Source organism: Puntigrus tetrazona, unplaced genomic scaffold (assembly GCF_018831695.1).
Source record: "Puntigrus tetrazona isolate hp1 unplaced genomic scaffold, ASM1883169v1 S000000176, whole genome shotgun sequence".
In the NCBI taxonomy this organism is placed as follows: Eukaryota; Metazoa; Chordata; class Actinopteri; order Cypriniformes; family Cyprinidae; genus Puntigrus; species Puntigrus tetrazona.
In genome coordinates, this window is record NW_025047847.1 from 802,501 (window position 1) to 817,500 (window position 15,000).

Here is a 15,000-nt window from a genome sequence, read left to right on the forward strand (position 1 = left end):
GATGATGTCATCTTTCTCTCTTTACGGTTTCATGTTTTCGGTCGATGCGAACGCTGCGGTCAGCGACCTTTAACTTAGACCTGAATCTGTAGGGAACTGGACTTGGGCATACTGTATGTTTCGCATTTGTCCTCTTTATATGGCGTCAGTATATCTTTATTTTTCCCTCCAATATCAGACAGAGGAAAACCTGTTTGAAAACAGTTATCATCACAGTTCAGTGTGGGGTCGCTCATGGTCATACTTGTTGCTGTGAACTATTAAAACCATTAAAAGGTTTTCAAATCTCCATTACAAAAAAAAAGCTTTTAACATATATTATATCTTTTATCTTTTTTGTGATTTCATTAATGCTGTCACATCCAAAATAACATTTACATAACATATTTGTTTGTACTGTGTAAATTTATTATGTATAGCTACACATACAGTATATATTTTGGAAATATTTAAATGCATGTATATTTACATATTCAAACTCTTAAATTTTATGTAAATATATTTATAATAATATATATATATATATATAATTTAATTAATATTTTATATACATATATTATTATTTATTAATATATATTTATATATATAAAAAACTGATACATGCATGTGTTTGCATTTATTATATATATATATATATATATATATATATATATATATATATATATATATATATATATATATATAAATATGATATAGTTATACACACCGTATAGGCATCATGTAAACAACAAAATGTGATTAGTTGACAGCACTGTTTTAAATATATGTTTGTATATATGTGTGTGTGTGTGTGTGTGTGTGTGTATATGTATGTATGTATATGTGTGTGTGTGTGTGTGTGTGTGTGTATGTATGTATATGTATGTGTGTAAAACACACACACACTGCTAAATGCTTGGTCTTGATCTTTCTGTTATATATTGATTGATACCCATAATGCTAAGCTGCTGTTTCTGTGTGTTTTGTGCAGCGACGAGCTCCACTAAGCTGGAGGATCTGAGCTATCTTGATGACCAGCGAAACACCCCCCTGCGTACGTCCATCCGCCTGCCCTGGCACAACACCGGCGGCAGAGCTCCACACGACAAAGGTACTTCCACAATCCCCTCATTCAGCTGTTCCTTGGTTCCTCCTCGTTAATTCTGTAGGAACCTCTTGAAGCATCGAAACATCTCTCTATACCCCTCCAAAAAAGAAAATGAATTAACATATCTCTATATATATATATATATATATATATATATATATATATATTATACACACACCCAAAATTCTTATTACCTTAATGATGCAAAAGAAAAACTAACTAAAAACATTGTTTAAATTGTCATTAGTAATGATATTTGGAGGGAAATATAAAAGCTGTACTATGATTTGTTGTTCTGCAGTGTATGCTGAGTTAAGAAGAAAATCCCTGCATTAGATGCTTTTTCAGAAAACTATTGAAAGTGTCACAAATAATATTAGTTGTTCAAATTTTAATAAAAAACTTTTACATTTTAATACAATTAATAAATAACAAGTTTAAATAACAGTGATTAAATTTGGGCTACTGAAAAGGCTTAATGTAAAAACTTTTTTTTATCTTCTCCCGCTCCTTTTGACCTCCCGAAAAGAAAGCATTTTTTATAAACACCACAGCATTTAGGTGTGCGTTTATATTTTTTGTTATTTTGCAAAATAAAACTTTACCTAAACATTTTCTTGATTGCTTGGTGGGAAACAGAAAATGTTGAATGCTCATTTGTTTTATTTTGTCGTCTTTGTCAAACCCTCCCCATACACTTCCTGTGGTGAAAGGAAGTGTTTTAAATGGTTCGGTCCATTAATAATGCAAGAGAACGTAGTTAAATACATGTGTTTTCCCTCTTTGTCCATCTGTTTGTCTCTTATATAAAGGCTGGTGTACCCCGAGGGTCGAGCTAATGTGTGTTCTGCAGGATCTGCTGCGTGTGTGTCGGTGTTGAGCTGTTATTCTGACCTTGTTGAATGTTCTGATAAATAATGAGGAACATCAGAGGTTTGATTCAATCACAGCCAGTGGCAGCAGAGATTCATCAGCTCCTATCAGTGCAGCGTTCAGCTCCAGTGGTCTTTATTCCAGTTTTTGCAAGCCTTGTATCAGATGTGTGAGGATAGATAGATAGATGGATAGATAGATAGAAGATGGATAGATAGATAGAAGATGGATAGATGGCTAGATAGATAGATAGATAGATAGATAGATAGATAGATGGATAGATAGATGGATGGATGGATGGATGGATAGATTGATAGATATACACTGCAATGATAGATAGATAGATAGATAGATAGATAGATAGATAGATAGATAGATAGATAGATAGATAGATAGATAGATAGATAGATAGATAGATAGATAGATAGATAGATAGAGAAGATGGATAGATAGACAGAGATAAATAGATAGAGAAAACGGATAGATAGACAGAGATAGATAGAGATATACTGCAATGATTGATAGACAGATAGATAGATGATAGATAGATAGATAGATGAGAAGATGGATAGACAGACAGACAGAGATAGATAGATAGATAGATAGATGAGAAGATGGATAGACAGACAGAGATAGATAGATAGATAGATAGATAGATAGATAGATAGATAGATAGATAGATGAGAAGATGGATAGACAGATAGATAGATAGATAGATAGATAGATAGATAGATAGATAGATAGATTCAGTTTCATCTGAAATGCAGCGCATGTTTATATGTGTATGTATGGTTTATAAATATTAAATATCACTTTTTGTACATGTCGATATTTTATTGAAGACGTGTAAGTATGATCAGCAGCAGAACGCAGAAAAATATTATATACAAAATTGTGTTTCTCTGTTTTTATGTTTAGCACGGGTGAGTTTCAGCAAACTCCCTTTGCTTTATTTTGATCTCTTTCTACTGCATTTTAAGATTTCATAACTAACCTCAGTGTGATCAGAACATGGCCGAGTCACAGTTATTGCATTACGGTGTTTAGATGTCACCTTTGTGAATAATCTGGACTGCAAAACCGTAAAATATCCAGACAAGATTTAAAATGCTCTCATGTTTTATTAAAAGCAACTCTTATATTTTTTTTATGCCCCTATTTTCTTTTCTTCCCTCTTGTTTGAGATTACTAAGTCAATAAAACCGCTGCATTTTGGTAATTTTATACGCTACTCAGCAGTTACTCAAACACAAAAATATACTTTTTATTCACTCACGCCCAGATATTCTCCACAGATATCTATTTATACTCACACAAACATACTACTAAAAGTGATGAAAGTCTGTAATATAATGTCACAGTGCTTCATTCCTGATTATGGCTTCTTTATGTACTTTCACTCATATTTTGCTTCACGCTCAATAAAAACTCTAAAGTGACATTACGGCCGTTTAAAGCGCATATTTAACAAGGTTATCTTTTACACCATTGCTGCTGTGAAATAGCTTTATTATTAAGCATCACCTTCCTTCTGAGGTCTCCATAGTATAATAAAACACGCATAAACAGCTTAAACTAGGAAACAGTAGTTTAGTTTTGTGCTTTCTGTTTTCCAGCCCGCTTCGCTCCGTACAAGCCCACTGACATCATGCTCAAGCCGCTGCTGTTTGAGGTTCCCAGCATCACCACCGACTCTGTGTTCGTGGGCCGTGATTGGCTGTTCCAGCAGCTGGAGGATGATCTGAGGCCCGGCGAATCGGGCGAGAGCTCCGGGTCCATCATCGTGGGCAACGTGGGCTTCGGCAAAACCGCCATCATCTCCCGCCTGGTGGCCCTCAGTTGCCATGGCGGCCGCATGCGACAGATCGCATCCAACAGCCCGAGCGCATCTCCGAAAAGTGAGTTTTGTACGATATTGACACAAATGCTCGCGTAAAATGCTCCTGAAGTCATTCTCATTTCAATCGTTGCACCTAATAACAATGTTTTTGGAAAAACGTTGTTTCCGTCACTACCTCCAAATTGTTAGAGACGTATTGTTAAAAAAGTGTTCAGTAAGATTTATTAATGCGTCTGAAATTACTGCATTTGCTCACAGAGGCTGTATTTATTTGGTCAAAAATAGAGTTTAAAAGAACTCTATTTGAATATGTCGTGAACTGTAATTTATTGCTGTGATCAAAGCTGAATTTTCAGCATCATTACTCCAGTCTTCAGTGTCACAGTAAGCTTCAGATCTCTTTTTAATATGCTGATTTGCTGCAAAAAAAAAATAAAAATCTGATTATTATCAATGTTGAAAACAGATGTGCTGCTTCATGCGGAAGCCATTGCTTTATGATTTTTTTCATGAATGGGAAGTTCAAAAGAGCATAATTTATTTGAAAAAGTAATCTGTCTAATAAAACATACGGACTCCTGACTTACCTAGAGTACCTCAGTCTCAACTGAACAATAAAAACAAATATCAAAAAATAAAATATCAAAATATTTAATTTTTCTGAGGCATGTTTAAATTGTGTAAATAAAAAATATGCATTTAGTTTTTATTACAAAAAAAACATAATATTGCATTGCTTGTGTGCAGTTGGGAGAAAATGGCTTTGATGCTTGTATATTCAAAAAAAATGAATATATATATATATATATATATATATATATATATATATATATATATATATATATATATATATATATATATATATATAATTATTAATTTTTTAAATACATGGGGTCCCACTTTAAATTAGGTGGCTTTAACTAATGTACTTTGCATAAGTACAATGCACTTATTACATACATGATTTTACATTTTTAAAATGCCTGTATGTAATTACACCTGTAGTTACTCTGTGTAATTACATTTATAATTACACTGTTGATCCCTCACATTTTAACCCACCCTTAAACCTGGTGATATCCATATATCACCAAACCTGTCTCAAACTTTACCTGTATCCCACCTGAATAGCAATAAAAGTGTTTTACAATACTATATGAACACAATAAACATATTGCTTTTTTTGTGTAATTACTGTACAATAGCAGTTAAGTCCCCCAAATATATAATTGAATGTATTTCAAATAGTTTAAGAGCTTCTCTGTCGATGATTGCTCTCATTCTGGACAGCCTGAGATGTTTGTGTGCTGATGTTTGACTCGTCTCAGTAGAATCGCAGCAGCTGGTGTTATTTGTGTTCATGTGGATATCCCTCTGTCACATGTCCAGGTGGGGAGCCGAGTTCAGATCTGCCTCTGAGTCAGCCTCCTCAGCCGACCCCTCCGCCCAGCGCCACCAACACCCTGCGATCCAGCAGCTGTCCCAGCACACCTGAGCTGCAGCGGCACCGCGAGGAGGCCGTCAAACGCCTGGCTGCCAAGGTACACGCACAGCCTTTTATTGATACAGATGTAATAATGCACTCGCCCTGAGGACAGCCGAGATGTTTGTTTCTTCGTCAGATCAGGAGACATTTAGCATTCGATCGCTTGTTTAGCCATGGATGCTCTGCAGTGAATGGGTGCCGTCTAAAAGAGTCCAAACAGCACTCCATCAGTTACTGTCTTGACAAGACAAAAGTCGCATGGATTAATCATTAGATTTCTTTGAGGTCAACGGATGTCTATTTTCCATAAGTGGATATGATTCTTCAGAGCCTTGATGAAAAGTCTGTAACATACTTTAGTTAAAACTTCTCAAAGAAAGCACCTTTTTTGCCCCGTCAAAGCAGCTTTGTTTTCATCAAGCTATTCTAGTCCAAGTCTCTTTAAATGCTAATGAGCTCTGCTGACCCCGCCCCCCTCTCTTCTGTGGAGTGACGAGCAGACTTTAAACTTCAGCTGTGAAACTGGCTGATTAGTATGTTAATAGCAAATATAAAAAAAAACAACAATGCTATACTCCTTCTGTAGATGAAGCTGGATCACAAATGATTCCCGTGAATATTGCCGCATTTAAACCGATCGGGATTGCCTTCAAAACAAAAATCGGATGTCAGACTACTATATTCGTTATCACATCCAACAACCTCAATCGCTTATTCAAAGACATCTTGTCTTTCCCCACACCAAAGTCCATGCAATAGAGTACTGATGACAGATCACTCAGGGCGGGGCTTAAGAAAGACAGCCTTGTCAATTAACTATCGTGGGAGGGGCCTGTGCAGAATTATGTCATTCTGACAGGGATCTCAGAACAGCCTGATTTGAGAAAGGAGATTTTAAAATTGGGATAAAAAACACCGGGGTTTATTTTTATCATTATAGGGTGGACGTGTACACACACTTCCAACACACATTTATGCTCAAACCACTTGTAAAGTGAATTTTGCATTCAAACCATTAGGCCATAAGTCCCCCATTAGGCCCCGTTGTCCTTCAAATCTAAATCTAGCCACAGATTTGTTCAGAACTGTTAATGGTGCTTGATCCGTGCAGATCTCTCTCCTGATTCAGACCAGATCACTATTTTTAATTGGAGGAAGTGTTAATGCATTATGGATCATGGATCTCAACGCAGCGGTCTAAAGTTAAAAACGTCTTAATGATGGAGTTGTTTCACACAAATACGCAGCTTTTCACTTTAAGAGATGTTGTTAGATGGATTGGAGTGGTCTTGTGGTTCATGAGCATGAGAGTGTTTTAATAGCGTCGCACTCTTTTGAACTTCAGTAGAGTGAAAAGAGTCAGGGTTGATGAGTGATTCATTTCAGTGAATCACTTCACACTGTCCTATTATGATCCATTAAAAGCTCTGATTCGGTAATTAATCTGCATCATCAGTCAATCTGCTTGGCATTTCCTGCATGTTTTAGTAAAAGTGCCTGTTTGTAAATGTTGTTTATAGCTGTGAATTATTGCATTGGTGCATATGAAAGGAAAACTATTAAATATCGTTCCTCCGTCTGTTCATTTAGTGAGAAACAGTTTGGAAGACATTCTTTGACTCCAACCCAGCTAGTTTCTTACGTTGTCTATAAAATGTTCTGGCCGGTCTTATGAAGTTCGTATCTCACAATCAGCGCATGCACGTTTATCCACGCCGAGCGAAACGAAGCCTGAATCCAGTCCGTGTTGATTCGAGACGTTCCAGCATCGAGTGAGGACACAGGACAGAAGCTGCGTCTGGGTTAGAATATTTCACAGTGTCTTGCTTTGGAGCGGGCGGCTCTTGCAATGAATCTCTCAGCTGCTTTCCTAATAAAACCGCACAGGTGTTTCTGGAGCCCAGTCGCAGGTGCGGGGTCACGACCTCTGCCGGATCTAAGGTGCTGACAGTGTCTTATGTAAGATGTGCATCATTTCTTGAATTACCTGGGTTTTCCATATTTTACCTTTTGCTCTTATTTTCTCGTTTAGTCTGTGTCGTATTTGTGTTTTTAGCAATATTTAAAATTATATATTATAATTTATGTATATATGTATTATAGTTGCATTTAGCAGATTATAGCTGGAGGATATCTTACAGTTCACAGAGATTTCTCTCACAGCAAATTTACTGTAAAATACTAGCAGCTGAGTATTATTATAGGACTTCTGTAAACAACATTTTTGTAAACAAATATTTACATTATTATATATATTATATTATATAGTTCACTGTTAGCAGATTTGTCTACAGCAGTACAATGTTTAATGCTGTTGTACTTACATTTAATGTTATTAAATCATTTAAAACTTATTTTTGTTGTTTTTCATAACACTAGTGGTGCTAAGTTGTATCTTGTAACTCTTCTAAAGCAAAAAAAGTAGAAAATAGCTTTTTGTGAACATGCATGCCGATGTAAAAATGAAATGGAAAAGTGCATCTAACAATAAACAATACATTAATCATATTTACTTGTTCTTCCAAACTATATTAAATTTTGGTAACACCTTATTTTAAGGACCTGTGGTCACTGTTACCTAGCATGCATGTTACTAGCGGTATCAGCTGTTTATTAGTATTTATAAAGCGTACATTCATGCCTTATTCAGCATGACCATATTTTAGATGCCTTAATCCACCCCGCATCTAAACGTAACCACTGCATATTAAAATAAATCATTTTGGTTACACTTTATTTGATGGTTACACATGACTAGAACGTTAACCGTTTATTAGTGCTTATTCAGCACATGTTAATGCCTTATTCTACATGACTTCATTGAGAGAAAAGTCATAGTAAATGGTTAACAAGTGTTAAATATTCTAAAGTGTTGCCACAACAATGTTTGTCTGCAGAATTGGAATAGTTTGCATGTACTCGTGTATTGTTGGGTTGTTTTCTTTGTGCAAAAATATTGAGCAAAACATAAATTGTTACATCATAACAATTGACCAGTGGTGTACTTTCAAAAACGCCTAGAGCGAACTGACCACTTACATAAATGAAAAGCTATAATCTTGCAACCTTCTTTCAGGCATTTAATATAAAGTGCTCTTATTCTTTGGACAGTTTGTGCTGAATGCTTTATTTGTCATTAGCAGTGACTCATTCTGTGTCCTCGGATGATTTCACATGTGTTCTGTTTATAGAAAAAGGTTTTATGCAACTGCAAGGTGACCAAAGTTTCCCTGTGCACATTGCGAGACGAGACGAGGTTTTGCATGCTGACCGCTGATTCATGCGTCTTGTATGAAGGGCACACATAGTTGTGCAGTAATGCTGCTAATGGCCTGTGATGAATGTGAGCTGATGTCACAGTTTTAATGAAGGACCCACGGTTCAGTCTGCTGATGTATTTCTACTTAAACTGACATGTTTATGAGGACGCTTTGTGTTCTCATTTACTTTGTGAAACACTTCAGCGTTTTTCATACTTCTTGAGCACCGTTCACAATTCTTGAATGTTTAAATTGTAGCAAACAGGGTGCAGATCTGCCATACCATTATTTATTATATATATATATATATATATATATATATATATATATATATATATATATATATATATATATATAATATATATATGTATATATTTCTAAAAAAATCATATATATATATATATATATATATATATATATATATATATATATATATATTTTTAATATATTTATTATATATATATATATATATATATATATATATATATATATATATATCAAATATTTTATAATATAATGTATATATATATTATTTATTTTTAAAATATATATATATATATATATATATATATATATATATATATATATATTATTTTTAAAAAAAATATATATATTTATAAAAAAATATATATATATATATATTTATATAAATATATATATATTTTTATATATATATATATATATATATGTATATATATATATATATATATATATATATATATATATATATATATATATATATATATATATATATATATATATATATAAAGAATATATATTTATAAATATATATATTTTAATGATCATTTAATGAAAGAAACCTCTTTTGCTCCCCAAGGCAGCATTTATTTGATCAAAAATACGGTAAAAACAGTAATATTGTGAAATAACAAAATACCATATATGTAAAAATGCAATTTATCAAATGCTGAATTTTCAGCATGATTATTCCAGTCTTTAGTGTCACACGATCCTTCAGAAATCATTCTAATATGCTCATTTGCAGAATTGCTTGATTTAAAAAATAAAAAGTATTTGTCGGAAATATATATTTTTGGTTACATTATCAGTGCCTTTACTGTCACTTTTAATTAATTTAATGCATCCTTACTGATAAAAGTGTTAAAAAAATGCCTTGTTGACCCAGAAACATGTTTTAGGTTTGTATTTTACTTCTTATCCTTCATGATGTTTAATAAATTGACGTTTGTGCGAGAAGGAACACAGTAATTTACCTTCCTATCGTCACAGTTACAAACGCATTGGTAGTCCGTTATTATGTTCCCACTGGACAGATTTATGTATTTAGCGGGTTTATTTACTTCCCTGGCCTCTCTTCGTTGATTTGTTCAATAGGTGTGAAGGAATCCTACATGTGCGCCATCACTGTGTCGGTGCTGCAGGTCCCGCGGTGTGAATGCAGTCTTAGTTTGCTCATTAGCGCTCGTTGTTTGAAACCAGAGAATCCCGGGCGATGCCGTGTGGTGTTTTTTAAGGCGCGTATCGCTTCAACATGTCTGATTCTGCTTTTGAAGTTTCTAGAAGAGGGACTGGAGCGATGCCAGCGCTGTTGTTTGGAGCGGCGTGTTGCAGCCTTTTGAAATGCAGAGGACTGGAGTTGAGATGCCGTGAACCCAAAGACCCTCTTTCTTCTTCTCTGTGTTGCTGAACTCAGTGGCTGCCGAAGTCACGATCTCTGAATAACTAAACTACTACTGGTTCAGTGACCTCCTCTATATTGATACAAAACACATAGAGCAGCAGGATTTATTGCCAAGGGCTTTGGTTACTTTTTTGGTTCTAGGTTGTTTTGGCAGATGTATTCATGTATCCAAAGACACTTTAACATTACATTCAATTTATACATAGGTTTTGCATTTTTGGGGTCTCAAACCCATGATCTGCGCAGATACTCTACCATTAAAATTTTTTACAAAAGTATTTTATTTTATTCCAATAATAAAAGCAATACTCTATTTATAAGATGTATTATTCATATTTTATTTTTACTTTATTTGATCAAATTCATGTACCAAAAAAACCCCATCAAATTTATTTTATTTTATTTTTCTTCAATAATAAAAATGTGAAGGTTGCATTTTTATGTACAATTTTTTTTTTATGTAAATGCATTTTATTTTGTCCTTTTTTTGGTATGTTTCATGTTTTGCAGCAATAAAAACATGCATTTTGTACAACATCAACCAAGAGTTTATAGCTACATTTTAATAAATATTTTTAGCATATTTTTTTATTAAATTTGATCTTATTTTATGTAAACACTCTCACTCGCAAATATATAAAACAAGATGAGGGTTGTGTATTAACAGGTGAAACGTGGTCTGATCAAGCAGCTATTAGAATGGATGCAGATGGTCTTATCTTAGCATATGCAACGCATGCATTATTATTAATTTGATGGATCTGCATCATTTTAGACAGACTCCGACAAACAGACTCGACATGAGGTTCTCGAGTGACATGAGACAACAGAGACTCATCCAATATTGCATTTCATCTCCCAGGGACTTGAAGCGCAGTGCTTAGGGTTTGGGTCGAGCTCCGCGCGTCTCCGTCTTAATCGGCCGAGCTGTCCTCTGTCAAACACAATGTGAGCTAAATGATGTAGCAAGCATGTTTCCCTGGGGAACCTGCCGTCCCCGGTGTGTTACCATGGCAACAGGTGAGCAGGGTGGTCATTCGGTCGCATTTAAAGAGAATTGCAGCCACGTGGGCGCCGAGGCTCAGGGACGGCAAACGTGCAGCAGACAGCGGCAAATTACACATCCACAGATAAGACAAAAGCACTTAATTAGAGGCTCATCGCTAATCAGTTTACAGCGTAATGCTGCGTTTTTAACAAATGACTGTGCGGCGTTTTGCAAATGAATTGGGTGTATTCCAATCAATCCCCGCCTGCTTCAGTCACATAAGTGCAAGCTGATTAGTAAAGCTCTCTCCATTAGTTTGTTGACTGATTAATTTACGTATTTGCAGTTGATGCTGTGGTGATGGAGAATCGATTATCTTTATCTTTGTAATACCTTTTTAATACCTGTTTGCAATTATAGATGCAGGCGGTCAATCTTCTAGACACTCCAGACAAATTGACTTTCAGTATTCTACCTAAGACCTGCCTGCTTCGAGAGAGACTGCACATCTGCATTTAATGTTATGTTATGTTATGTTATTTGTAAAAAGGCTTGATTTGGATATTTTGGACATTGAACTTTTTTTTTTTTATTTCCCTTTCAGAAGTAAAATGACTTGCATGCATTGTTACACGCTGATTATCATATTTCATCACATCATATCATATGTTGTTTCAAATGTCCGTTTTTATAAGTAAAATGGGTTGCATGCATTGTTTCGTGACTATTATAATATTGCATAATATATTTATATGATATCCTTCCATACAGTCCTCCATTAAGCTTTTTTCTTTTTTATTCTTTTTGAATGTTGAATTTTTTTATTCCAGTTTCAGAAGTAAAATAGGTTGTGATATTCAATGCTGATTATATTATAATGTTTTTTGAATGTTCTATTTCTGAGAACATGCATTGCATCCCATTGATTATAATTCCATATGTTGCATTACATTATGTTACGTTATAAAAAAAAGTTGTAATTATAGATTATTTGAAAGACCAGCAGAATGTCCAGAATGACTGGTTTAGTTACTGCTAAGTGTCTCAAAGCAAAGATTTCTTTGGCTGTGTGATGATGGTCTAATCAGCGTGTCGAAGGGTCGAGGGAAACGCACAGCAATCAAGAGATTGAGCCGGTTAATGCTCTCTTTGGAGCGTTGGCTCGAAGCGAGCGAGTTAATGGTCCCTCCACCTGAAGGAGCTTTGGATTGATGCTCTTTTCCCGGACCTCATCTCAGGGTGAGGAGCGTGCCGTTCCTATTAACCCCACCTGTCCAAACGGGAAATGTCCCCATCTGTCAAACACAGCTTTCAATAATAAATCAGGACAAATTAAGAGGCTCCCTCGGAAGGTGTCCCGCTGTCTCACCCGTCGCTGCCAGCTTTCTTCACTCCGAGCGTTGCTCCCGCGAACTTTCTTTCTCTTAGATCCGATGCCTCCTTTGGGTATGACGGATTTTTCAAGAGAGGAATTGCATAAAGAATTACGAAATAAGCCAAGTGAGCTCATAGTGATTTTAACACAGAAAAGAGATATTTTTAGGCACGAAGTCCCACTTAATCATGGTAAAAATCAGTGCATACTCATTGATTCTGCTGATGTTCCCTCGTGCTGTGTTTTAATATCAGTAAAGCTGCATGCGATTCAATCAGTTACGCCGTGCATTTAAACTAGATCTCTCTCCATCAGAGTTCAGATCCTCGTGTTTTTTATCCACTAGGCTGCTGAACTTTTATGTTTTATGGCTGCAGGATGGCAGCGACGGGTCAGAAAGACTCTCATTTGTGAGCTGCATTATTTATCAAGTGCAAACAGAGGCATGATATTGGGCTTCGGTGTTAGATCAACACGGATTGAGAGCGGCTCCTCGAGGGCTCGCAGACCTCAAGCTGTTCTGTTATGAGCTTCGGTTCAGCAGCCAGTCGTGACGGCCCTGTTACACGAAAAAGTTTGGAAAAGAGTCTGTTTCAGCTGTCTGTTTCGCAGCACTGTTTCTGACAGCAACCGTGTCATTTTTCGTATTATGTTACATTAAATAGTTTAGATCCTCTATTATATATTTGTTTTATTTCTTATTTTAGCACAGAAAAGGAAAAGCCAGGGTAAAATCACTGTAAACCCATCTGAGTTTTTTGTCAGTATGTTTATAAACATAATTGTCAGCTATATTTACAGTATGTTGTTGTAATTGTGGATATATATATATATATGACAATGACAATTGTTTGACTGCAGTTTCTGTTTGGTTGAAATCATTTTTACTCTGATTTAAAAAAATAATAATAATAATAATTTGAGACAAATACAGCTAATATATTAAATATATATTTGTGCTGTTATATTACATTTTATAATTTTATTTACTTCCATACAGTACTTCCATGCATTTGTTTTCATCGAATATCTTATTTAATATCTTATAATTATTATTAATATAATTAATATCTTATTATTTTTATTTTTATTTTTTTTTGTGTTCTTATGCACTTGAACTGATATAATTGTCAGCTGTATTGATTTTTTTTTTTTTGTGCATATAAATGACAATGATAACACATCATTGTCCTTTTTTATGTGAAAAAACACTTCTTAAATTAAACATTTTGAGCCTACTTTAATAAAGTTACTGTTTTAAGATAATCGTTTCTTTTTTACTTGATTTCAGCTAGATTTTTACTATATTTTTGCTCTTTACATTAAACTTTTTGAATCTACTGCAGTGACCGTTTAAGATAAAAGCCATTTCAGGCCGAATGCTTAAATAAATATGGCAATATGTGCCAATGTTGCATGATTCTAAATGTAGATCAGATGAATCTGAAGTTTGTTCTCTCCGCAGGTGGTGGCGTATCATTACTGTCAGGCTGATAACACCTACACGTGTCTGGTTCCTGAGTTTGTGCACAGCGTGGCTGCTCTCCTGTGCCGAGCGCATCAGCTGAGCGCGTACAGAGAGCTGCTCCTGAAAGAGCCGCATCTGCAGAGCATGCTCAGTCTGCGCTCCTGTGTCCAGGACCCCACGGCCGCCTTCCGCAGGGGCATCCTGCAGCCCCTCGTCAACCTGCGCAAAGGTACGCAAAACCAGCTCTGAGTGAATGAAAGCGTCCTGCGGAGTTTTAAATCTGAAAGTGCACCGCGAGTGAAACTATTGTCTTTTGAAAGAATCAGAGTGGACTCTGAATCGTTGAAATGAGTCGTTTTTCGAACGAATCCCAAGCCGCTTCACGTTGACAATAGCGGTTTCCACGGGAACGCTGTACACAAAGCAGCGCTGCGCTCACAAACGATGCTTTAACAGGGATTATGACGAAATAAAAAAATGAGACCAATCGGTCCAGTCACGGTAGATTGGTGTCACGCAAAGAAGAGTTTGGAGAAGTGCATTGTGGAACAAATAGTTTGAGAGACGTTGAGAGAATAATGTAAAAAGAAATGCATATTATATGACAACAAAAGTGTTTTTAACCTTACATGCATGCTATGGGGGACTCCCAAAATCTAAATATGAACCTTTCATTACCCATAATAATGGCACTTTCAATTTTTTTAATGATGAATACAGAAAAGCATCTAAAAAAAAAAAATCTCCAAACTTGTTTTTGGCTCAAATGAAAAACAAGATTATAATTGTTGGAATTAATGTTACAAAAAAAAAAATACATTTTCCATTCCACAAATTAAATGGAAGCAGAAAGGTCATCTACTAAAGTTCCAAAAATAATGAAGTTGGCAAAAAAAAAGGGTTTCATTTTATAAAACAAATACTGGAAACGAAAAAAACATTTTAAGAGATTTAATTTTG

At 35.1% G+C, this 15,000-nt stretch overlaps 1 protein-coding gene across 2 annotated transcripts in view; it reads left to right on the forward strand.

Moving 5' to 3' along the window:
- tanc1b (tetratricopeptide repeat, ankyrin repeat and coiled-coil containing 1b) overlaps positions 1 to 15,000 on the forward strand; it is a 145,130-nt gene that overhangs the window by 89,127 nt on the left and 41,003 nt on the right. For both annotated transcript variants that reach the window (XM_043230594.1, XM_043230593.1), the window contains exons 8-11: positions 971 to 1,090; positions 3,577 to 3,858; positions 5,190 to 5,341; positions 14,038 to 14,269. In XM_043230594.1, coding sequence (XP_043086529.1) covers positions 971 to 1,090; positions 3,577 to 3,858; positions 5,190 to 5,341; positions 14,038 to 14,269 — 786 coding nt within the window. The remainder of the gene's footprint in view (positions 1 to 970; positions 1,091 to 3,576; positions 3,859 to 5,189; positions 5,342 to 14,037; positions 14,270 to 15,000) is intronic.